At 44.7% G+C, this 25,346-nt stretch overlaps 1 protein-coding gene across 3 annotated transcripts in view; it reads right to left on the bottom strand.

Annotated features, from left to right (window-relative positions):
- Window positions 1–445: 445 nt before the first annotated feature.
- Window positions 446–25,346, bottom strand: part of LOC133340379 (low-density lipoprotein receptor-related protein 2-like) — a 38,070-nt gene continuing 13,169 nt past the window's right edge. The window contains exons 4-25 of one of the 3 annotated variants that reach the window (XM_061548520.1): window positions 24,843–25,058; window positions 24,078–24,293; window positions 21,691–21,906; window positions 20,500–20,715; window positions 19,954–20,169; window positions 18,305–18,520; window positions 17,759–17,974; window positions 16,110–16,325; window positions 15,564–15,779; window positions 13,916–14,131; window positions 12,267–12,482; window positions 11,721–11,936; window positions 10,073–10,288; window positions 8,424–8,639; window positions 7,878–8,093; window positions 7,406–7,540; window positions 6,694–6,918; window positions 6,469–6,588; window positions 6,066–6,287; window positions 5,541–5,657; window positions 950–1,017; window positions 446–562 (exon numbers count right to left, since the gene is read on the bottom strand). In XM_061548520.1, the coding sequence (XP_061404504.1) occupies window positions 494–562; window positions 950–1,017; window positions 5,541–5,657; window positions 6,066–6,287; window positions 6,469–6,588; window positions 6,694–6,918; window positions 7,406–7,540; window positions 7,878–8,093; window positions 8,424–8,639; window positions 10,073–10,288; window positions 11,721–11,936; window positions 12,267–12,482; window positions 13,916–14,131; window positions 15,564–15,779; window positions 16,110–16,325; window positions 17,759–17,974; window positions 18,305–18,520; window positions 19,954–20,169; window positions 20,500–20,715; window positions 21,691–21,906; window positions 24,078–24,293; window positions 24,843–25,058 (4,196 nt within the window). In that variant the 3' untranslated portion in view covers window positions 446–493. Of the gene's footprint in view, window positions 563–949; window positions 1,018–5,540; window positions 5,658–6,065; window positions 6,288–6,468; window positions 6,589–6,693; window positions 6,919–7,405; window positions 7,541–7,877; window positions 8,094–8,423; window positions 8,640–10,072; window positions 10,289–11,720; window positions 11,937–12,266; window positions 12,483–13,915; window positions 14,132–15,563; window positions 15,780–16,109; window positions 16,326–17,758; window positions 17,975–18,304; window positions 18,521–19,953; window positions 20,170–20,499; window positions 20,716–21,690; window positions 21,907–24,077; window positions 24,294–24,842; window positions 25,059–25,346 lie in introns of those variants that run through there. The other 2 variants (XM_061548521.1, XR_009754894.1) reach the window with 2 other exon arrangements.

Genomic DNA, 25,346 nt, shown 5'->3' with positions numbered 1-25,346 from the left:
ATGAACACCTAACCAGTGAACTCAAAGACGTACACCAAGCTTTCAAGACGAATGGATACTCTGACTACACAATCCGCAAAGCCATCACCCCAACCGTGAGGAAGGAGCCATCTGAGGATCCAATGAAAACCATCACCTTGCCATACATAGCAGGGGTAACCAAAAATATTTCCAAAATCATGAACAAACACAAGATCCAGGTCCGATTTAACACAGTACATAAAATTCATGATCTGATCCCATCTGTGAAGGACAATTTCCCTGACATGCAATATCCCGGCATCTACAAACTAAGCTGTATCTGCGGCAGCAAAAAAAACTGTCAGTCTGGGAGACCGAGTACTCAACATCGGTGGTGGAGGACTCGATGAGTGAGGTTCACAGACTGTTGCAGAGATAACATCTCTGCCTTGCACACTAAAAAAATAACAAATCACATCAACTGTTTCTTGTATCATTGTTAATTTATTATCTTAATGTATTACTATTATGATTAATTCAGTATTGTGATGCGTATCATAACATTTTTGTTTACTAATGTTCGTTTCAAATAATCTTGTAGCTTTTTTGAGGGGGGGGGGGGGAGGGTAAGACGAGGTGTGAGACATGGAATGAGGCGGCAGAGATCAGGGAGGGGATAGAGACAAGCATTAGACAAAATAAACAATATCGTGTAGAGGAAACCTTAACCTACCACCACCTATTAACAAAGTTACTTAATCACATTAAACAGTAACAATGTTTCCCTCTGAATCAGTGAATCGCCCTGATGCAGTCACAATTGAATACATGTTTATTGGTCTATGCAGTGCATATACAATCTCTAGTTATGAATCTAAAGATTCCTCTGTACTGCATAATGGAATGAACGTACAGTATATGCATTAAAATTTGAATTGTTACATTCATAATAAAATGTCTCCAAAAATGCATAAAAAACTAATCTCACCTCCTTTTCTAAATCTTCAACATTCATAGTGTTATTGACCATGGCTTGAGCTGTAAATCTGTATATGGCTGGAACCACACATAACCAAACAGTTGTGTCATCATTTTTTAAATACATAGCTTATAGAAATATGTAGTGACATTGGGAATGTCACTGTTTGGTGCAGGCCCGGAAGGGCCGTGCCGTTCGATGTTCCTACATCGTGGACAGCCCCGTGTGGGTGGCTGTGTGTAACACCAGCCCTAGTGGGGACAGCGCCGTGTGGGTGGCTGTGTGTAACACCAGCCCTAGTGGGGACAGCACCGTGTGGGTGGCTGTGTGTAACACCAGCCCTAGTGGGGACAGCACCGTGTGGGTGGCTGTGTGTAACACCAGCCCTAGGGGGGACAGCGCCGTGTGGGTGGCTGTGTGTAACACCAGCCCTAGTGGGGACAGCCCCGTGTGGGTGGCTGTGTGTAACACCAGCCCTAGTGGGGACAGCGCCGTGTGGGTGGCTGTGTGTAACACCAGCCCTAGTGGGGACAGCACCGTGTGGGTGGCTGTGTGTAACACCAGCCCTAGTGGGGACAGCACCGTGTGGGTGGCTGTGTGTAACACCAGCCCTAGTGGGGACAGCACCGTGTGGGTGGCTGTGTGTGACACAGCCCTAGTGGGGACAGCACCGTGTGGGTGGCTGTGTGTAACACCAGCCCTAGTGGGGACAGCGCCGTGTGGGTGGCTGTGTGTAACACCAGCCCTAGTAGGGACAGCCCCGTGTGGGTGGCTGTGTGTAACACCAGCCCTAGTGGGGACAGCGCCGTGTGGGTGGCTGTGTATAACACCAGCACTAGTGGGGACAGCACCGTGTGGGTGGCTGTGTGTAACACCAGCCCTAGGGGGGACAGCGCCGTGTGGGTGGCTGTGTGTGACACAGCCCTAGTGGGGACAGCACCGTGTGGGTGGCTGTGTGTGACACAGCCCTAGTGGGGACAGCACCGTGTGGGTGGCTGTGTGTGACACAGCCCTAGTGGGGACAGCACTGTGTGGGTGGCTGTGTGTAACACCAGCCCTAGTGGGGACAGCACCGTGTGGGTGGCTGTGTGTGACACAGCCCTAGTGGGGACAGCACCGTGTGGGTGGCTGTGTGTAACACCAGCCCTAGGGGGGACAGCGCCGTGTGGGTGGCTGTGTGTAACACCAGCCCTAGTGGGGACAGCGCCGTGTGGGTGGCTGTGTGTAACACCAGCCCTAGTGGGGACAGCGCCGTGTGGGTGGCTGTGTGTAACACCAGCCCTAGTGGGGACAGCCCCGTGTGGGTGGCTGTGTGTGACACAGCCCTAGTGGGGACAGCACCGTGTGGGTGGCTGTGTGTGACACCAGCCCTAGTGGGGACAGCGCCGTGTGGGTGGCTGTGTGTAACACCAGCCCTAGTGGGGACAGCACCGTGTGGGTGGCTGTGTGTAACACCAGCCCTAGGGGGGACAGCGCCGTGTGGGTGGCTGTGTGTGACACAGCCCTAGTGGGGACAGCACCGTGTGGGTGGCTGTGTGTGACACAGCCCTAGTGGGGACAGCATCGTGTGGGTGGCTGTGTGTGACACAGCCCTAGTGGGGACAGCACCGTGTGGGTGGCTGTGTGTAACACCAGCCCTAGTGGGGACAGCACCGTGTGGGTGGCTGTGTGTAACACCAGCCCTAGTGGGGACAGCACCGTGTGGGTGGCTGTGTGTGACACAGCCCTAGTGGGGACAGCACCGTGTGGGTGGCTGTGTGTAACACCAGCCCTAGGGGGGACAGCGCCGTGTGGGTGGCTGTGTGTAACACCAGCCCTAGTGGGGACAGCGCCGTGTGGGTGGCTGTGTGTAACACCAGCCCTAGTGGGGACAGCGCCGTGTGGGTGGCTGTGTGTAACACCAGCCCTAGTGGGGACAGCCCCGTGTGGGTGGCTGTGTGTGACACAGCTCTAGTGGGGACAGCACCGTGTGGGTGGCTGTGTGTAACACCAGCCCTAGGGGGGACAGCGCCGTGTGGGTGGCTGTGTGTAACACCAGCCCTAGTGGGGACAGCACCGTGTGGGTGGCTGTGTGTAACACCAGCCCTAGGGGGGACAGCGCCGTGTGGGTGGCTGTGTGTAACACCAGCCCTAGTGGGGACAGCACCGTGTGGGTGGCTGTGTGTAACACCAGCCCTAGTGGGGACAGCACCGTGTGGGTGGCTGTGTGTAACACCAGCCCTAGGGGGGACAGCGCCGTGTGGGTGGCTGTGTGTAACACCAGCCCTAGTGGGGACAGCACCGTGTGGGTGGCTGTGTGTAACACCAGCCCTAGTAGGGACAGCACCGTGTGGGTGGCTGTGTGTAACACCAGCCCTAGTGGGGACAGCACCGTGTGGGTGGCTGTGTGTAACACCAGCCCTAGTGGGGACAGCGCCGTGTGGGTGGCTGTGTGTAACACCAGCCCTAGCGTGGACAGCCCCGTGTGGGTGGCTGTGTGTAACACCAGCCCTAGCGGGGACAGCGCCGTGTGGGTGGCTGTGTGTAACACCAGCCCTAGTGGGGCTTGGTGAGCACTGGGATAGTGCGGGCACCACGCACAGCGTGTGGTGGGGGCTCTTTCAAGGGGGAGGGGGTGAGCATCAGCCCAGGGGCAGGGTTGCCCCGGGCCGTGGCACTCTGGTTGGCCCTGTAGACACGTGATTCGGAGAGTCCACACAAGGGGCCCCAGGTCGGGGGGGGGGGGTGGCTAGTGGGTGGTCACATGTCCAGGGAGAGCTCTTGAGAAGGATCGAGAGAGAACGAGAATGCTCGAGAAGGCGGGCGGGGCCGAGGGCGGAGTGGCCCCGACCGTAGGGGGATATAAGGTGGGTCCCTGAGAGGGACCGGGGTCGCTGCATTCTACAAGCTGGAAGCTCAACATCTACAAGCTGGAAGCTCTACACCTCAAGCTGAAGCTGTTCGTCCTACGAGGTCAACCACGTCGTCGGAGACCCGAGTGAGGGTCTGACCCTTCGTCGCAGTAACTCCTCTGTATAGAGTAATTAGCTGGGTGGTCACCACCCTAGGCTGTATCTGGTGAAGGGGCAGTTACCCCTTTGTGTTACGTGTTACAAATAAATGTGTTGCCTCTAAAAGGAACAACGTCTGCAACTCAGTTGGACTCACTACAAATACACACAGGTGTTGAAGTAAAAAAAGTATTCTGTAACCCATGTCAGTGCAATGTTGGCAAAATGTATCATGATTGGAGGATAACCCTGGCACTCAAGTGCAATCTTATTTCCGATTCCCACCCTCACTATAATAGACATATTGTGTGATCAGATGGAAGATGGTAAAACCCTTGCACAACTGCACATTATGTTAGTTCTCTGAGGGTTTAAAGGCAAGCAACATTGAATGATGATTGAAGCTACAATATGGTGACAACTATGAATAACTAGCCTTTCGCCCATCCAAGGACAGTTGTATTGCAGTAAATCTGAAACTTGCAAGTGAAAAGCAGTCCGTGACAAGATATTGCATTAATGCGTGTGCAATTTGTAAGGTCGCGGTGACACAGACCTATTTCATTTTAAGGTTATAATCCCTTGTTCATCATGATGTCCTTTTTACTCTGATGTCTCAATAGAATTACAGAGGGTTGTAAGTTGACGCCGAGGAGGGGGGAGGCGCCTCGGCCCACCATGTGGAGTGACGTCAGCCGCTAATTATTATGAATGGAGGGGGGGGGTGTCCATTTGGAGGACGTCACCTGTTTATGATTATTAATGAGGGGGGAGGGTGCTCCTTGTAAATTGACGTCACATGCTCATGATTATTAATGAGGGGGGGTCCATGTGGAGGACGTAACCTTTTATATTCACGTAATTTTCATATTTATTATTTTGTTCTATCGACGTGACTTTACCGAAAGACCCAAAGAATATGAATAGGATGTAACCTGTTCATGATAATTAATGAGGGGGGCTGGTCGACGTGGAGTGACGTAACGAGCGTTGCACACAGACATTCTTTGCTCATTATAGTAGGTAATCATAATGGGGAGGGGGGGTGTCCATTTGGAGAACGTCACCTGCTCATGATTATTAATGAGGGGGGCTGTTAGATGTGGAGTGACATCACTTGCTCATGATTATTAGTGAGGGGGGGCAGTACTCCATATTGAGTGACGTCACCCGCTCATTATTATGAATGAGGAGGGGTGGGGGTGTCCATTGGGAGGACGTCACATACTCATGAATATTAAAATGAGGTGGGGCTGGTAGATGTGGAGTGACGTCACGAGCATTAAGGACAGACATTTCTGGGTGATTATAGTAGGTATGTAGGCCCACACTCTTCACGTGCAGCAATTCATTTGTTGGATTGGATGGGGTGGTCTTAAACATCTTCCATGGAGGCCATATGAAAATGAGCTCTATGTGGAAGGTGGTTTGACAGTGACGAGGCTGTGATAGGAGTGATGTAACCATGGCTTAATAATCAACCGGCAATTCATAATGAGAGGTGACTGGTTATCAGTTGATATTTAACAACCCTAGTCCAAACTGGTGAATCCGTATTTTATATATTTTTTTAAAAGATAGGAACATAAAATATTATTTTTAGAAAGTACCTTGGCTACAGTTGATTTCGTCCGATCCATCACTGCAATCTGTGATCCCATCACAGACATCCATACTACTCACACATTCCCTGCTGTTTTTGCATGTGAACTCATTTTGAGTACAAGCTGCAGGAAAGAAAAAAAACTATGTTTTTAAATGTAATATTTCAGTTGATTAAAACTACTATGTTCTTCTTGAAAAGTACACAGTTTTAGTAATCTATGTACAAAGGACTGTACATGTCCATGGACAATCCTTTATTAATCCACTGCTGAATGAAGGCCATGTCGTGCGGATCATGGTGGTTATTTGACCATACTTCACCAGGCCGGTCAACGTGGGTTGATGAAGGTGGGGAGCTTAGATATGGCAGCATACAAGTAGAGTACAGAAGTGATGTTTGTGCCTGTATGCATGGTCCGTACGTATCTTATAAACTCGATGTGTTCTTGTATGTGTGTCTGCACGTGACAGTCTCTGGGAGGACGTCAGTGGTGAAAATTCAGTCATTTTAATAGTAAACCTTAACTCACTGCAGTTGCTCTCATCAAAGAAGTCCCCACAGTCATTGATTCCATCACAGAAGCTCTCATTTGCTACGCAGGTTCCGTTTCCACAACGAAGTTGGTCAGGGTGGCACTGACAGTTTGGCTTCTCATCACTCTGGTCTGCACAGTCGAATTCCCCATTGCAGTACAGGTTTCCACGAATGCAGTTCTTCTTATCATCACAGCGGAACTCACTTGCAGCACACTCTGGTTTCGTGCAAATAAATGTTGTAGATATGTAAATACATTTATCTAATTCAACAATATGTACTTCTTTATTGATAACCTAGTTTGCATTTTACTCTCTCGATAACTACACATTTCATACACTACAATAGAAACACCATTATTGAAACAATTGGGATCGATATAAATACTTAAACCTTACCTCGATCACAGTCGCTTTCATCCGATCCATAACTACAGTCAACTTCTCCATCACAAACATAGATTAAGTCCAGACACTCCGTGGTGCTGTTACTGCATGTGTACTGTTTTGGAGAGCAACCTTAAAACAAAATATTAAATGAGTTTTAAATATGTCCAATTTTAACCAAAGCATAAATGTAAAATCATGACGAGAACATTTTGACCAAGACAAAATTGTACTCACTGCAGTTTCTCTCATCCGTATAGTCGCCACAATCATTGACTCCATCACACACATTTGTTATTCCCAAGCAGGTTCCATTTCCACAGCGGAATTGGTCTGGGTGGCAATGGCAGTCTGCATTCTCATCACTCGAGTCTGCACAGTCGGGCTCTCCGTCGCAGTAGAAATGTCCAGGAATACACTGCCAACCATTTGAACACTTGAATACTGAGTCTGTGCATTTGTCTTCAAAATATAAACAAAGCATTACAAGTGTGTTACATGGCACATTATAAAGGCAGTCCCCGTTTTCACGACATAATACGTTTTCGGAAACCACATCATAAATCGGACACTTGCCGATTTATTCCCCTTTTATCAGCCATATTTAACAGGGTTTAAGAGGTAAAAATGCACAAAAAGAATTGAGAAGAACAAAAGTTCCACGCCAACTAATATTGGAAACCAGACTGACTGTTCAAATATGATTGGGGTTATGTCAGAAGATGCATCGTAAATCAAGTTTCTGCGTCATAAATCGATTTATGGTGGAGTTATATAAACGTCAGGAATGTGTATCATTGTAAATCAGACCATCGTAAACGAGAGATTGCCTGTATATGTAAATCACAATAACAACATTTATCACACTTGCAATAACTGATAACTAAAGCTATATGTACATTGCTGAAAACACAATTGAAAACACATTGCTCAATATACACTTAATTACCACAGTGCTGTAGGTCAGGACTACACTTGCAGTTCTTCTCATCACTCTGATCCACACAGTCCGAATCCCCATCACAGACGAATGAACGTGGAATGCATGGCCCATTGCTGCAATGAAAATACCCATCTGTGCAGCCTAAAAGAGAAAAAAATTTGCGAATTAATTAGGGTTTGCATTTTTTTGTCAATCCACTGCTGGATAAAGGTCACATCATACCATGTCAGTGAGGGGGTGTGACCATATAAGGCAACATTGGTCAGTGCGTAATGGTAAATGGGGGGCTATGAATCAAATACAATTTCACTCGTCATTGATGTCAGCCATGGCTAAAAATGTAAATCAGGTTACTGAATGCAGTGTAGCGCTGTGCGCTAATAAATGTAACCCTGCAAACTGAACTCCAAGATTAATGTTAATGGATTATCTTTGTAGACTGCATGTTATTTATGAATAGTCAAAACAAAGCACTCACTGCAGTTTGTTTCATCAGAGTAGTCCCCACAATCGTCGGTTCCATCACACAAGAACTCAATTTGCACACAGTTCCCATTCTGACAGCGCTGTTGGTCAGGCCCACACTGGCAGTTCTTCTCATCGCTCTGATCTATGCAGTCCGAATTCCCGTCACAGACGAATGAACGTGGAATGCATGGTCCATTGATGCAATGAAAATACCCATCTGTGCAGCCTGAAAGAGAAAAAACATGCAAATTTATTATGGTTTACAGTTTTTTGTCAATCCGCTGCTGGATAAAGGTCACATTATACCATGTCAGTGAGAGGGTGTGACCATATAAAGCAACATTGGTCAGTGCGGATTGGTAAATGGGGGGCTATTAATCAAATACAATTTCACTCGTCACTGATGTCAGCCATGGCTAAAAATGTAATGCAGGTTACTGGATGCAGTGCCGTGCGCTAATCAATGTATCCCGCAAACTGAACCCCAAGATTAATGTTAATGGTTAATCTTTGTAGACTGCATGTTATTTATGAATAGTAAAAACAAAGCACTCACTGCAGTTTGTTTCATCAGAGTAGTCCCCACAATCGTCGGCTCCATCACACAAGAACTCATGTTGCACACAGTTCCCATTCTGACAGCGGTGTTGGTCAGGCCCACACTGGCAGTTCTTCTCATCGCTCTGATCCACACAGTCCGAATCCTCATCACAGAGGAAGGAAAGTGGAATGCATGGTCCATTGCTGCAACGAAAGTAACCATCTGTGCAGCCTGGAGGAAAAATATTTTCAATTATTAATATTGAAGTGACACACGTTTTTGTTAATGTGTAGTGATGTTAATGGAGTCACTATGGCATTTAGCGCCAGCTACTGTCAACGGAGTGGAACTGTGCGTCTTGAGCCTCTCTCTGGCACCAGAGTAGGTATGAACTGAAGCAGGCCCTAGGGGGCTTGGTTCTGGTGGCAGTCAGAGAATAGCGAGGGGGCCCAATAGGTGGCTTGAGGGACACGTGATGCTTGGTCGAGAACCTTCTGGTGAGATCCAGAAGGGGGCGTGGCCGAGGGCGGAACAAAGCCATGCTCGGGAGCATAAAAGAGAGGTCCCGAGAGCGATCGCGGCTGTCTGCTGGAATGGAACCCTCGGTGCTACGTCTCTTCGGACTTCGGTCGTTAAGCTCGGCTTCGCAGGTCAGGCAGTGTGTTGCTGACCTGACCCGTTTATGTAGTTACCCTGTTGGGGTGTTATAATAAACGTGTTGCCTCCAAAGTCAAGGGTGTGCCTCCATAGAACCCACTACAAATGGATAGGCTAATGTTAATTACCAGTTATATAAACACAGAGGTGTCTGGGTGTCTCAGGAGTCAAAGTTTTTGAGGAAGCATCACTGAGATGCTGCGTACGAATCACGCTTCAGCAACTAGTGACTAAACCGTATTGTTAATTGCAGCGGATGAGATTCTCTCAACCTCGCCATCTCTTACTGTTAAAAAAACCCATGCTGAATCATGTTTTCAATGAATACGGCTAAACATAATCTTTGAGAATTAACATATATTGGCTTCATCTTCTTGGATTTTTCGGTAAAGTCATGTAGAAGGGAAGTAATAAAATAATAAAAATAAAACATAATAAAATAATTCTCACGACGTTTCGGCCACAACGCAAGCAGCCGTCCTCAGGTGAAGAATGAAACACCACCAAGCTTCTTCACCTGAGGACGGCTGCTTGCGTTGTGGCCGAAACGTCGTGAGAATTCTTTTATTATGTTTTATTTTTATAATTTTATTACTTCCCTTTTACGTGACTTTACCGAAAGAACCAAGAAGATGAATCCCTGCAGTCACGAAAGCTTTAAATCAAAATATATTGGCTTTGTGGGAAAGTACTGCACATCGTGTGCATAAGAGGTCACTTGAAGCGATCTCAGACGTAATTCTGTTATATCTACGTCTGTGGTCCATATCCTAATACTGCGTGATGCCGTGCTGTGCGAGGGTTTTGAATGGCCACTTTGTTTCAAGACATACATCAATAACACAATTAGAATACAATATTTTTTTTATGAAAGATAAAAAATAAAACACAGAGAATCACTGCAATTTGCGGAACAGAGTAATCCATACAGTCACTGAGACATTGCTTTTCATGATGCGGTTTTTCAATCCTTTAATCACGTAAAGAAATTTGGAACAAACACTCACTGCAGTTTGTCTCATCAGAGTAGTCCCCGCAATCATCCGCTCCATCACACAGGAACTCATTTTGCACACAATTCCCATTCTGACAGCGCTGTTGGTCAAGGCCGCAATGGCAGTTCTTCTCATCGCTCTGATCCACACAGTCCAAATCCCCATCACAGACGAATGAACGTGGAATGCATGGTCCATTGCTGCAATGAAAATACCCATCTGTGCAGCCTGGAGGAAAAATATTTTCAATTATTAATATTGAAGTGACACACGTTTTTGTTAATGTGTAGTGATGTTAATGGAGTCACTATGGCATTTAGCGCCAGCTACTGTCAACGGAGTGGAACTGTGCGTCTTGAGCCTCTCTCTGGCACCAGAGTAGGTATGGCATGAAGCAGGCCCTAGGGGGCTTGGTTCTGGTGGCAGTCAGAGAATAGCGAGGGGGCCCAAAGGGTGGCTTGAGGGACACGTGATGCTTGGTCGAGAACCTTCTGGTGAGATCCAGAAGGGGGCGTGGCTGAGGGCGGAGCAAAGCCATGCTCGGGAGCATAAAAGAGAGGTCCCGAGAGCGATCGCGGCTGTCTGCTGGAATGGAACCCTCGGTGCTACGTCTCTTCGGACTTCGGTCGTTAAGCTCGGCTTCGCAGGTCAGGCAGTGTGTTGCTGACCTGACCCGTTTATGTAGTTACCCTGTTGGGGTGTTATAATAAACGTGTTGCCTCCAAAGTCAAGGGTGTGCCTCTGTAGAACCCACTACAAATGGATAGGCTAATGTTAATTACCAGTTATATAAACACAGAGGTGTCTGGGTGCCTCAGGAGTCAAAGCTCTGAGGAAGCATCACTGAGATGCCGCGTACGAATCACGCTTCAGCAACTCGTGACTAAACCGTATTGTTAATTGCAGCGGATGAGATTCTCTCAACCTCGCCATCTCTTACTGTTAAAAAAACCCATGCTGAATCATGTTTTCAATGAATACGGCTAAACATAATCTTTGAGAATTAACATATATTGGCTTCATCTTCTTGGTTTTTTCGGTAAAGTCATGTAGAAGGGAAGTAATAAAATAATACAAATAAAACATAATAAAATTATTCTCATGACGTTTCGGCCACAACGCAAGCAGTCGTCCTCAGGTGAAGAATGAAACACCACCAAGCTTCTTCACCTGAGGACGGCTGCTTGCGTTGTGGCCGAAACGTCGTGAGAATTCTTTTATTATGTTTTATTTTTATAATTTTATTACTTCCCTTTTACGTGACTTTACCGAATAAACCAAGAAGATGAATCCCTGCAGTCACGAAAGCTTTAAATCAAAATATATTGGCTTTGTGGGAAAGTACTGCACATCGTGTGCATAAGAGATCACTTGAAGCGATCTCAGACGTAATTCTGTTATATCTACGTCTGTGGTCCATATCCTAACACTGCGTGATGCCGTGCTGTACGAGGGTTTTGAATGGCCACTTTGTTTCATGACATACATCAATAACACAATTAGAATACAATATTTTTTTTATGAAAGATAAAAAATAAAACACAGAGAATCACTGCAATTTGCGGAACAGAGTAATCCATACAGTCACTGAGACATTGCTTTTCATGATGCGGTTTTTCAATTCTTTAATCACGTAAAGAAATTTGGAACAAACACTCACTGCAGTTTGTCTCATCAGAGTAGTCCCCGCAATCATCCGCTCCATCACACAGGAACTCATTTTGCACACAATTCCCATTCTGACAGCGCTGTTGGTCAAGGCCGCACTGGCAGTTCTTCTCATCGCTCTGATCCACACAGTCCAAATCCCCATCACAGACGAATGAACGTGGAATGCATGTTCCATTGCTGCAATGAAAATACCCATCTGTGCAGCCTGAAAGAGAAAAAACATGCAAATTTATTATGGTTTACAGTTTTTTGTCAATCCGCTGCTGGATAAAGGTCACATTATACCATGTCAGTGAGAGGGTGTGACCATATAAAGCAACATTGGTCAGTGCGGATTGGTAAATGGGGGGCTATTAATCAAATACAATTTCACTCGTCACTGATGTCAGCCATGGCTAAAAATGTAATGCAGGTTACTGGATGCAGTGCCGTGCACTAATCAATGTATCCCGCAAACTGAACCCCAAGATTAATGTTAATGGTTAATCTTTGTAGACTGCATGTTATTTATGAATAGTAAAAACAAAGCACTCACTGCAGTTTGTTTCATCAGAGTAGTCCCCACAATCGTCGGCTCCATCACACAAGAACTCATGTTGCACACAGTTCCCATTCTGACAGCGGTGTTGGTCAGGCCCACACTGGCAGTTCTTCTCATCGCTCTGATCCACACAGTCCGAATCCTCATCACAGAGGAAGGAAAGTGGAATGCATGGTCCATTGCTGCAACGAAAGTAACCATCTGTGCAGCCTGGAGGAAAAATATTTTCAATTATTAATATTGAAGTGACACACGTTTTTGTTAATGTGTAGTGATGTTAATGGAGTCACTATGGCATTTAGCGCCAGCTACTGTCAATGGAGTGGAACTGTGCGTCTTGAGCCTCTCTCTGGCACCAGAGTAGGTATGAACTGAAGCAGGCCCTAGGGGGCTTGGTTCTGGTGGCAGTCAGAGAATAGCGAGGGGGCCCAATAGGTGGCTTGAGGGACACGTGATGCTTGGTCGAGAACCTTCTGGTGAGATCCAGAAGGGGGCGTGGCCGAGGGCGGAACAAAGCCATGCTCGGGAGCATAAAAGAGAGGTCCCGAGAGCGATCGCGGCTGTCTGCTGGAATGGAACCCTCGGTGCTACGTCTCTTCGGACTTCGGTCGTTAAGCTCGGCTTCGCAGGTCAGGCAGTGTGTTGCTGACCTGACCCGTTTATGTAGTTACCCTGTTGGGGTGTTATAATAAACGTGTTGCCTCCAAAGTCAAGAATGTGCCTCCGTAGAACCCACTACAAATGGATAGGCTAATGTTAATTACCAGTTATATAAACACAGAGGTGTCTGGGTGTCTCAGGAGTCAAAGTTTTTGAGGAAGCATCACTGAGATGCTGCGTACGAATCACGCTTCAGCAACTAGTGACTAAACCGTATTGTTAATTGCAGCGGATGAGATTCTCTCAACGTCGCCATCTCTTACTGTTAAAAAAACCCATGCTGAATCATGTTTTCAATGAATACGGCTAAACATAATCTTTGAGAATTAACATATATTGGCTTCATCTTCTTGGATTTTTCGGTAAAGTCATGTAGAAGGGAAGTAATAAAATAATAAAAATAAAACATAATAAAATAATTCTCACGACGTTTCGGCCACAACGCAAGCAGCCGTCCTCAGGTGAAGAATGAAACACCACCAAGCTTCTTCACCTGAGGACGGCTGCTTGCGTTGTGGCCGAAACGTCGTGAGAATTCTTTTATTATGTTTTATTTTTATAATTTTATTACTTCCCTTTTACGTGACTTTACCGAAAGAACCAAGAAGATGAATCCCTGCAGTCACGAAAGCTTTAAATCAAAATATATTGGCTTTGTGGGAAAGTACTGCACATCGTGTGCATAAGAGATCACTTGAAGCGATCTCAGACGTAATTCTGTTATATCTACGTCTGTGGTCCATATCCTAACACTGCGTGATGCCGTGCTGTGCGAGGGTTTTGAATGGCCACTTTGTTTCATGACATACATCAATAACACAATTAGAATACAATATTTTTTTTATGAAAGATAAAAAATAAAACACAGAGAATCACTGCAATTTGCGGAACAGAGTAATCCATACAGTCACTGAGACATTGCTTTTCATGATGCGGTTTTTCAATCCTTTAATCACGTAAACAAATTTGGAACAAACACTCACTGCAGTTTGTCTCATCAGAGTAGTCCCCGCAATCATCCGCTCCATCACACAGGAACTCATTTTGCACACAATTCCCATTCTGACAGCGCTGTTGGTCAAGGCCGCAATGGCAGTTCTTCTCATCGCTCTGATCCACACAGTCCAAATCCCCATCACAGACGAATGAACGTGGAATGCATGGTCCATTGCTGCAATGAAAATACCCATCTGTGCAGCCTGGAGGAAAAATATTTTCAATTATTAATATTGAAGTGACACACGTTTTTGTTAATGTGTAGTGATGTTAATGGAGTCACTATGGCATTTAGCGCCAGCTACTGTCAACGGAGTGGAACTGTGCGTCTTGAGCCTCTCTCTGGCACCAGAGTAGGTATGGCATGAAGCAGGCCCTAGGGGGCTTGGTTCTGGTGGCAGTCAGAGAATAGCGAGGGGGCCCAAAGGGTGGCTTGAGGGACACGTGATGCTTGGTCGAGAACCTTCTGGTGAGATCCAGAAGGGGGCGTGGCTGAGGGCGGAGCAAAGCCATGCTCGGGAGCATAAAAGAGAGGTCCCGAGAGCGATCGCGGCTGTCTGCTGGAATGGAACCCTCGGTGCTACGTCTCTTCGGACTTCGGTCGTTAAGCTCGGCTTCGCAGGTCAGGCAGTGTGTTGCTGACCTGACCCGTTTATGTAGTTACCCTGTTGGGGTGTTATAATAAACGTGTTGCCTCCAAAGTCAAGGGTGTGCCTCCGTAGAACCCACTACAAATGGATAGGCTAATGTTAATTACCAGTTATATAAACACAGAGGTGTCTGGGTGCCTCAGGAGTCAAAGCTCTGAGGAAGCATCACTGAGATGCCGCGTACGAATCACGCTTCAGCAACTCGTGACTAAACCGTATTGTTAATTGCAGCGGATGAGATTCTCTCAACCTCGCCATCTCTTACTGTTAAAAAAACCCATGCTGAATCATGTTTTCAATGAATACGGCTAAACATAATCTTTGAAAATTAACATATATTGGCTTCATCTTCTTGGTTTTTTCGGTAAAGTCATGTAGAAGGGAAGTAATAAAATAATACAAATAAAACATAATAAAATTATTCTCATGACGTTTCGGCCACAACGCAAGCAGTCGTCCTCAGGTGAAGAATGAAACACCACCAAGCTTCTTCACCTGAGGACGGCTGCTTGCGTTGTGGCCGAAACGTCGTGAGAATTCTTTTATTATGTTTTATTTTTATAATTTTATTACTTCCCTTTTACGTGACTTTACCGAATAAACCAAGAAGATGAATCCCTGCAGTCACGAAAGCTTTAAATCAAAATATATTGGCTTTGTGGGAAAGTACTGCACATCGTGTGCATAAGAGATCACTTGAAGCGATCTCAGACGTAATTCTGTTATATCTACGTCTGTGGTCCATATCCTAACACTGCGTGATGCCGTGCTGTACGAGGGTTTTGAATGGCCACTTTGTTTCATGACATACATCAATAACACAATTAGAATACAATATTTTTTTTATGAAAGATAAAAAATAAAACACAGAGAATCACTGCAATTTGCGGAACAGAGTAATCCATACAGTCACTGAGACATTGCTTTTCATGATGCGGTTTTTCAATTCTTTAATCACGTAAAGAAATTTGGAACAAACACTCACTGCAGTTTGTCTCATCAGAGTAGTCCCCGCAATCATCCGCTCCATCACACAGGAACTCATTTTGCACACAATTCCCATTCTGACAGCGCTGTTGGTCAAGGCCGCACTGGCAGTTCTTCTCATCGCTCTGATCCACACAGTCCAAATCCCCATCACAGACGAATGAACGTGGAATGCATGTTCCATTGCTGCAATGAAAATACCCATCTGTGCAGCCTGAAAGAGAAAAAACATGCAAATTTATTATGGTTTACAGTTTTTTGTCAATCCGCTGCTGGATAAAGGTCACATTATACCATGTCAGTGAGAGGGTGTGACCATATAAAGCAACATTGGTCAGTGCGGATTGGTAAATGGGGGGCTATTAATCAAATACAATTTCACTCGTCACTGATGTCAGCCATGGCTAAAAATGTAATGCAGGTTACTGGATGCAGTGCCGTGCACTAATCAATGTATCCCGCAAACTGAACCCCAAGATTAATGTTAATGGTTAATCTTTGTAGACTGCATGTTATTTATGAATAGTAAAAACAAAGCACTCACTGCAGTTTGTTTCATCAGAGTAGTCCCCACAATCGTCGGCTCCATCACACAAGAACTCATGTTGCACACAGTTCCCATTCTGACAGCGGTGTTGGTCAGGCCCACACTGGCAGTTCTTCTCATCGCTCTGATCCACACAGTCCGAATCCTCATCACAGAGGAAGGAAAGTGGAATGCATGGTCCATTGCTGCAACGAAAGTAACCATCTGTGCAGCCTGGAGGAAAAATATTTTCAATTATTAATATTGAAGTGACACACGTTTTTGTTAATGTGTAGTGATGTTAATGGAGTCACTATGGCATTTAGCGCCAGCTACTGTCAACGGAGTGGAACTGTGCGTCTTGAGCCTCTCTCTGGCACCAGAGTAGGTATGAACTGAAGCAGGCCCTAGGGGGCTTGGTTCTGGTGGCAGTCAGAGAATAGCGAGGGGGCCCAATAGGTGGCTTGAGGGACACGTGATGCTTGGTCGAGAACCTTCTGGTGAGATCCAGAAGGGGGCGTGGCCGAGGGCGGAACAAAGCCATGCTCGGGAGCATAAAAGAGAGGTCCCGAGAGCGATCGCGGCTGTCTGCTGGAATGGAACCCTCGGTGCTACGTCTCTTCGGACTTCGGTCGTTAAGCTCGGCTTCGCAGGTCAGGCAGTGTGTTGCTGACCTGACCCGTTTATGTAGTTACCCTGTTGGGGTGTTATAATAAACGTGTTGCCTCCAAAGTCAAGGGTGTGCCTCCGTAGAACCCACTACAAATGGATAGGCTAATGTTAATTACCAGTTATATAAACACAGAGGTGTCTGGGTGTCTCAGGAGTCAAAGTTTTTGAGGAAGCATCACTGAGATGCTGCGTACGAATCACGCTTCAGCAACTAGTGACTAAACCGTATTGTTAATTGCAGCGGATGAGATTCTCTCAACCTCGCCATCTCTTACTGTTAAAAAAACCCATGCTGAATCATGTTTTCAATGAATACGGCTAAACATAATCTTTGAGAATTAACATATATTGGCTTCATCTTCTTGGATTTTTCGGTAAAGTCATGTAGAAGGGAAGTAATAAAATAATAAAAATAAAACATAATAAAATAATTCTCACGACGTTTCGGCCACAACGCAAGCAGCCGTCCTCAGGTGAAGAATGAAACACCACCAAGCTTCTTCACCTGAGGACGGCTGCTTGCGTTGTGGCCGAAACGTCGTGAGAATTCTTTTATTATGTTTTATTTTTATAATTTTATTACTTCCCTTTTACGTGACTTTACCGAAAGAACCAAGAAGATGAATCCCTGCAGTCACGAAAGCTTTAAATCAAAATATATTGGCTTTGTGGGAAAGTACTGCACATCGTGTGCATAAGAGATCACTTGAAGCGATCTCAGACGTAATTCTGTTATATCTACGTCTGTGGTCCATATCCTAACACTGCGTGATGCCGTGCTGTGCGAGGGTTTTGAATGGCCACTTTGTTTCATGACATACATCAATAACACAATTAGAATACAATATTTTTTTTATGAAAGATAAAAAATAAAACACAGAGAATCACTGCAATTTGCGGAACAGAGTAATCCATACAGTCACTGAGACATTGCTTTTCATGATGCGGTTTTTCAATCCTTTAATCACGTAAACAAATTTGGAACAAACACTCACTGCAGTTTGTCTCATCAGAGTAGTCCCCGCAATCATCCGCTCCATCACACAGGAACTCATTTTGCACACAATTCCCATTCTGACAGCGCTGTTGGTCAAGGCCGCACTGGCAGTTCTTCTCATCGCTCTGATCCACACAGTCCAAATCCCCATCACAGACGAATGAACGTGGAATGCATGGCCCATTGCTGCAATGAAAATACCCATCTGTGCAGCCTGAAAGAGAAAAAACATGCAAATTTATTATGGTTTACAGTTTTTTGTCAATCCGCTGCTGGATAAAGGTCACATTATACCATGTCAGTGAGAGGGTGTGACCATATGAAGCAACATTGGTCAGTGCGGATTGGTAAATGGGGGGCTATTAATCAAATACAATTTCACTCGTCACTGATGTCAGCCATGGCTAAAAATGTAACGCAGGTAGCTGGATGCAGTGCCGTGCGCTAATCAATGTATCCCGCAAACTGAACCCCAAGATTAATGTTAATGGTTAATCTTTGTAGACTGCATGTTATTTATGAATAGTAAAAACAAAGCACTCACTGCAGTTTGTTTCATCAGAGTAGTCCCCACAATCGTCGGCTCCATCACACAAGAACTCATGTTGCACACAGTTCCCATTCTGAAAGCGGTGTTGGTCAGGCCCACACTGGCAGTTCTTCTCATCGCTCTGATCCACACAGTCCGAATCCTCATCACAGAGGAAGGAAAGTGGAATGCATGGTCCATTGCTGCAATGAAAGTAACCATCTGTGCAGCCTGGAGGAAAAATATTTTCAATTATTAATATTGAAGTGACACACGTTTTTGTTAATGTGTAGTGATGTTAATGGAGTCACTATGGCATTTAGCGCCAGATACTGTCAACAGAGTGGAACTGTGCGTCTTGAGCCTCTCTCTGGCACCAGAGTAGGTATGGCATGAAGCAGGCCCTAGGGGGCTTGGTTCTGGTGGCAGTCAGAGAATAGCGAGGGGGCCCAAAGGGTGGCTTGAGGGACACGTGATGCTTGGTCGAGAACCTTCTGGTGAGATCCAGAAGGGGGCGTGGCCGAGGGCGGAGCAAAGCCATGCTCGGGAGCATAAAAGAGAGGTCCCGAGAGCGATCGCGGCTGTCTGCTGGAATGGAACCCTTGGTGCTACGTCTCTTCGGACTTCGGTCGTTAAGCTCGGCTTCGCAGGTCAGGCAGTGTGTTTGCTGACCTGACCCGTTTATGTAGTTACCCTGTTGGGGTGTTATAATAAACGTGTTGCCTCCAAAGTCAAGGGTGTGCCTCCGTAGAACCCACTACAAATGGATAGGCTAATGTTAATTACCAGTTATATAAACACAGAGGTGTCTGGGTGCCTCAGGAGTCAAAGCTCTGAGGAAGCATCACTGAGATGCTGCGTACGAATCACGCTTCAGCAACTCGTGACTAAACCGTATTGTTAATTGCAGCGGATGAGATTCTCACAACCTCGCCATCTCTTACTGGTAAAAAAACCCATGCTGAATCATGTTTTCAATGAATACGGCTAAACATAATCTTTGAGAATTAACATATATTGGCTTCATCTTCTTGGTTTTTTCGGTAAAGTCATGTAGAAGGGAAGTAATAAAATAATAAAAATAAAACATAATAAAATAATTCTCACGACGTTTCGGCCACAACGCAAGCAGCCGTCCTCAGGTGAAGAATGAAACACCACCAAGCTTCTTCACCTGAGGACGGCTGCTTGCGTTGTGGCCGAAACGTCGTGAGAATTATTTTATTATGTTTTATTTTTATAATTTTATTACTTCCCTTTTACGTGACTTTACCGAAAGAACCAAGAAGATGAATCCCTGCAGTCACGAAAGCTTTAAATCAAAATATATTGGCTTTGTGGGAAAGTACTGCACATCGTGTGCATAAGAGATCACTTGAAGCGATCTCAGACGTAATTCTGTTATATCTACGTCTGTGGTCCATATCCTAACACTGCGTGATGCCGTGCTGTGCGAGGGTTTTGAATGGCCACTTTGTTTCATGACATACATCAATAACACAATTAGAATACAATATTTTTTTTATGAAAGATAAAAAATAAAACACAGAGAATCACTGCAATTTGCGGAACAGAGTAATCCATACAGTCACTGAGACATTGCTTTTCATGATGCGGTTTTTCAATCCTTTAATCACGTAAAGAAATTTGGAACAAACACTCACTGCAGTTTGTCTCATCAGAGTAGTCCCCGCAATCATCCGCTCCATCACACAGGAACTCATTTTGCACACAATTCCCATTCTGACAGCGCTGTTGGTCAAGGCCGCACTGGCAGTTCTTCTCATCGCTCTGATCCACACTGTCCAAATCCCCATCACAGACGAATGATTGTGGAATGCATGGTCCATTGCTGCAATGAAAATACCCATCTGTGCAGCCTGAAAGAGAAAAAACATGCAAATTTATTATGGTTTACAGTTTTTTGTCAATCCGCTGCTGGATAAAGGTCACATTATACCATGTCAGTGAGAGGGTGTGACCATATAAAGCAACATTGGTCAGTGCGGATTGGTAAATGGGGGGCTATTAATCAAATACAATTTCACTCGTCACTGATGTCAGCCATGGCTAAAAATGTAACGCAGGTTACTGGATGCAGTGCCGTGCGCTAATCAATGTATCCCGCAAACTGAACCCCAAAATTAATGTTAATAGTTAATCTTTGTAGACTGCATGTTATTTATGAATAGTAAAAACAAAGCACTCACTGCAGTTTGTTTCATCAGAGTAGTCCCCACAATCGTCGGCTCCATCACACAAGAACTCATGTTGCACACAGTTCCCATTCTGACAGCGGTGTTGGTCAGGCCCACACTGGCAGTTCTTCTCATCGCTCTGATCCACACAGTCCGAATCCTCATCACAGACGAATGAGCGTGGAATGCATGGTCCATTGCTGCAATGAAAGTACCCATCTGTGCAGCCTGGAGGAAATATATTTTCAATAATTGATATTTAAGTTACAGACGTTTTTGTTAATGGATAGGGTAAATGTTAATTAACAGTTATATAAACACAGATGTGTCTGGGTGCCTCAGGAGTCAAAGTTCTCAAAGTGATCTCAGAAAGTAATTCTGTTATATCTACTTCTGTTGTCCATATTCTACCACTGGGCAATGCCCTGCTGTGCGAGGGTTTTGAATGGCCACTTTGTTTCATGACATACATCAATAAGACAATTGGAATACAATTTTTTTATATAAAAGACAAAAAATAAAATGCAAAGACTCCCTGCAATTTGCAGATCAAAGTAATCCATACACGCTATTTATTACACATAGACTGACATCGACTTGCTAATCTCTCATTGACTTTAACATGATATTCTCATTAACTTTAACATTGGTTACACATAGACTGACATTAACTTGCTAATTTTTTCATTAACTTTTACATGCTTCGCTCATCAAAATACATATGTTAATCCTACATGCTAATCTGAGCTCTTATGCGCGACGGGAGCTCATTAACTTTGCACTATATTCCAACATGCTTAATCTAAGTTCATTTCCTTTTACATACCACGCTATTTATTAGCTTTACACCATAATACCCAAATTAACACTACTTCGGCTACCTTTGTTCTTAAAAACGTATATAAACTCTTGCTGGTAACAGCTTCTCTCCACAAGGCAGCAGACATTGTGCTGCTCGCAGCAGACAACGCGGCTGTCGCGATTTTCCCCTGAAGACGGGCGCTTGTTTTGCGTCCGAAACGTCGTGATTTTATTTTGTTTTATTTCTACCTACGTAACTTTACCGACAGAACCAAAGAGTATGGATTCCTGCACTCACGAAAACTTCAAATCAAGATTAATCCATACAGTCACTGAGATATTGTTTTTCATGATACGCTTTTTAAATGTAATTACGTGAACTATTTTGGAACAAACACTCACTGCAGTTTATCTCATCAGAGTAGTCCCCGCAATCATCCGCTCCATCACACAGGAACTCATTTTGCACACAATTCCCATTCTGACAGCGCTGTTGGTCAAGGCCGCACTGGCAGTTCTTCTCATCACTGTGCTCCTCACAGTCTGAATTCCCATCACAGAGGAAGGAAAGTGGAATGCATGGGCCATTGCTACAATGAAAGTAACCATCTGTGCAGCCTGGAGGAGAAAAATAATGCAATTAAATGAATACAAATGTACAGTTTTTTTCTTTGTATCAATGCACTGCTGTATAAGTGTTGTATCACACCATGTCAGTCAGGGGCTCTAACCAAAAAGGCAAACATTGTTCAGTGCAGATTGGTAAATGGGGGAGCTATAAACCAAATCAGATTTTGGTCGTCGCTGATTATAGCCATGGCTGGAAATTGAACTCAGGTTACTGGATGTATAATGATAATAGAGCCTGCATGCGGTGTGAGGGTACTAGTGACCACACGAGGTAATGACAGGGAGGTCAGCTTAAAGGCCAAATGCACTAGTGACATGGGTATCAGTTGTGAGTGTGAAGGGTCTGGTGGCTACGGGAATGTTCGAGAAGGGAGCGTGGTAAGGTGACGGAAGAGGACAGTAGAGTCTGCCGGTAGAGAGAGCGTCCAGAGCAGGGGCGGTTTCTTCATTAGGGCGATTGGGCGACGCACCACCAAAGTGTGAAAGGGACTTTTTCAATCACATTCACAATCTCATTCAACCACAGAGTTACGCTAGCCGTCACTGTGCCTCTGGATATAGTCCAATCAGCGTCATGTCACGTTCTGTGGAGTACCGCCTCTTTTTGGGCGATTTCACTCTGGCTGAGAATCGCCCAGAGTGTTCCCATAGACTTATATTCAAATATGTTTTTTTTCGAACTGCAGGCACTGCAATGTATTCTCTATGGGTTCCGGGAGGGCTCGCACTAACGTGCTTACGTCATCATACGTATCCTTAACTTGTGCAGCGATTGGTGGGAACAAACATCGCTGTCGGACGGAAGCCTTGTATGTCCAAAACTGTTACTTTTCAGGAAACGAAAGAAAACCTGTTTTTTCCCCAAAATAATTTCCAAGCTCTTTAATGCTTTTCATTGGTTAAATATTTGTAAAACACATTGACAGATGTAGAGGGTGACCAATAGCATTAATTTTAGAAAAAATATGGAGATATAAAATATGGATTCTGCCTGATACATTGTTGCTGTCGGGATGGAAACCTTGTATCTCCATATTTATATTATAATTAATAATTTATTTTATAACTAAAATAAATGTATTTATTTTGTCAGGTCTGCGACACAATCTTGGTCCACACCAAAGAAAGGTTCTCCTTTACCGACCACCTTGTGCCACGCTGCTACAAGGAGAGATGTTTCAACAGCATGGCCATACATTCCCTGTTGAGGCTCTGAACATCACTGTCAGGGCATACCCTATGTTAAATAAGGCGAAGCTGAAGACTGAACTGTCTCTCATTTATGAGAGTCCAGAATTCAAGGGCTGCTGTGGTGCACTGGCGCTGTACCAGGTTTTGCTGAAGTACAACCTCCAGGATACTTTTTCAGAGACTGTTGCTCTGTTGAACATCCTCATAACCACTCCCATGACAACTGCTGAAGCCGAGAGGTGTTTCTCAACCTTAAAGAGAATCAAGACATTCCTGAGAAATGTAATGGGACAGGAACGTCTGAATGCACTGGCTATGCTTTCCATGGAGAGGAAACTAGTCAGGAACATGTCTGCTTTCAATGAGAGAGTAATTGATCACTTTGCTACTTTGAAAGAGAGAAGAGCAAAATTTCAGTATAAGTAAGCAGTGTATTAAGCGAGTAATGTGATGTAAGCAGTGTAATAATAGTGAGTATAGAAACAAACAAGGAGATGTATTATAAGAGTCACTTTATTTTTCATTAATATTAAAGTAGTGAAGTTGCCTTTACATGCTTAAGCTGTTAATTTATCCATTGCATGGGTGGACCTTATCCTTATCAATCATCCAAACATTTGTCCCCCCTGAGATATTTTGCAGGAGCCGCCACTGGTCCAGAGTCAGCGATAACGATCGAGAAGGGGGGCGTGGCCTCGTGTTGATATATAAGGCAGATGCACGGGAGACTCGGGGCTGTTGCAGTGGGATCTCCGCCAGATGTCAAGTGAACGTGTCTTCAATAAAGTGCCATCTCAAGAGAAGTGTGTCAAGTCGTCATTACAGATACATAGTGCAGTGCTGTGCACTAATCAATTTAACCCCGCCTTGTTCAACCCCAAGTTAAATGTCAATGTGTCATCTTTATTAGGCTGCATGTAAAAAAAATGCATGTTATTTATAAACAATATTAAGAACAAAAGACTCACTGCAGTTGGTCTCATCGGAGTAGTCCCCACAGTCATCACCTCCATCACACAGGAACTCATTTTGCACCCAGTTCCCATTCTGACAGCGCTGTTGGTCAGGCCCACACTGGCAGTTCTTCTCATCACTCTGATCCTCACAGTCTGAATCCCCATCACAGAGGAAGGAAACTGGAATGCATGGTCCATTGTTGCAATGAAAGTATCCATCTGTGCAGCCTGCAGGAAACATTTTGAATAATTAATTTTTAAGTGATAGAAGTTTTGTTATCGATAGGCTAATGATAATTACCAGTTATATAAACACAGAGGTGTCTGGGTGCCTCAGGAATCAAAGCTCTAAGGAAGCATCACTGAGATCCTGGGTACAAATCAGGCTTCAACAAAACCATGCTAAATTACATCTTTATTGAATATGGCTGAATACCATCTCTGAGAATTAACAAATAATGACTGTGAGAAAGTACAGCACTCTGTGTGGATAAGAGGTAATTTGAAGCAATCTCAGACATAACTATGTTATATCTACTTTCATGGTCTATACCCTAACACTGGGCGATGCACTACTGTGCGAGGGTTTTTAATGGCCACTTTGTTTCATGACATACATCAATAATACAATTATATATATTTTTTTAAAGACAAAACGTAAAATAATCACTGCAGTTTGCGGACCAGAGTAATCGTCATAGTCACTGAGACATCGTTTTTTACTGCTGAGTTTTTCAATGATTTAATTCTGTAAACTAATTTGGAACAAACACTCACTGCAAATGCTCTCATCAGAGTAATCCCCACAGTCATCAACTCCATCACAGACGAACTCATTTTCCACACAGTTCCCGTTCTGACAGCTCTGTTGGCCAGGGCTACACTGGCAGTTCTGCTCATCGGTCTGATCTTCACAGTCTGAGTCCCCATCACAGACGAAGGATTGTGGAATGCATGGTCCATTGCTGCAATAAAAATACCCATCTGTGCAGTCTGAAGAAGACAATTAAGAGCAGTTATGGATATAAATTGCCTTGAAAAATTAGGGAATGTGAAATGTGAGTTGCTTCTGTTACACGGTACCCATATGTGCAGCCAATAAAGCATATAAGTGTTTCACGAAGAAATGACCAAAATAAGATGCAGTAGAGCCTACACTGGAACCCAGACACCCGAGAACCATATGCAGCCATAACTTTGACCTTACAGTGCACTATTAATCCTAAAAAATGTCACAAAGACCAGGTGCAACAGCTGCGCAAAGACATCAGTAGTAGCCTC

Source organism: Lethenteron reissneri, chromosome 9, assembly GCF_015708825.2.
Source record: "Lethenteron reissneri isolate LAM-NWPU_2019-01 chromosome 9, ASM1570882v1, whole genome shotgun sequence".
NCBI classification, from domain to species: Eukaryota; Metazoa; Chordata; class Hyperoartia; order Petromyzontiformes; family Petromyzontidae; genus Lethenteron; species Lethenteron reissneri.
This window is presented reverse-complemented; position numbering and strand designations above follow the sequence as displayed.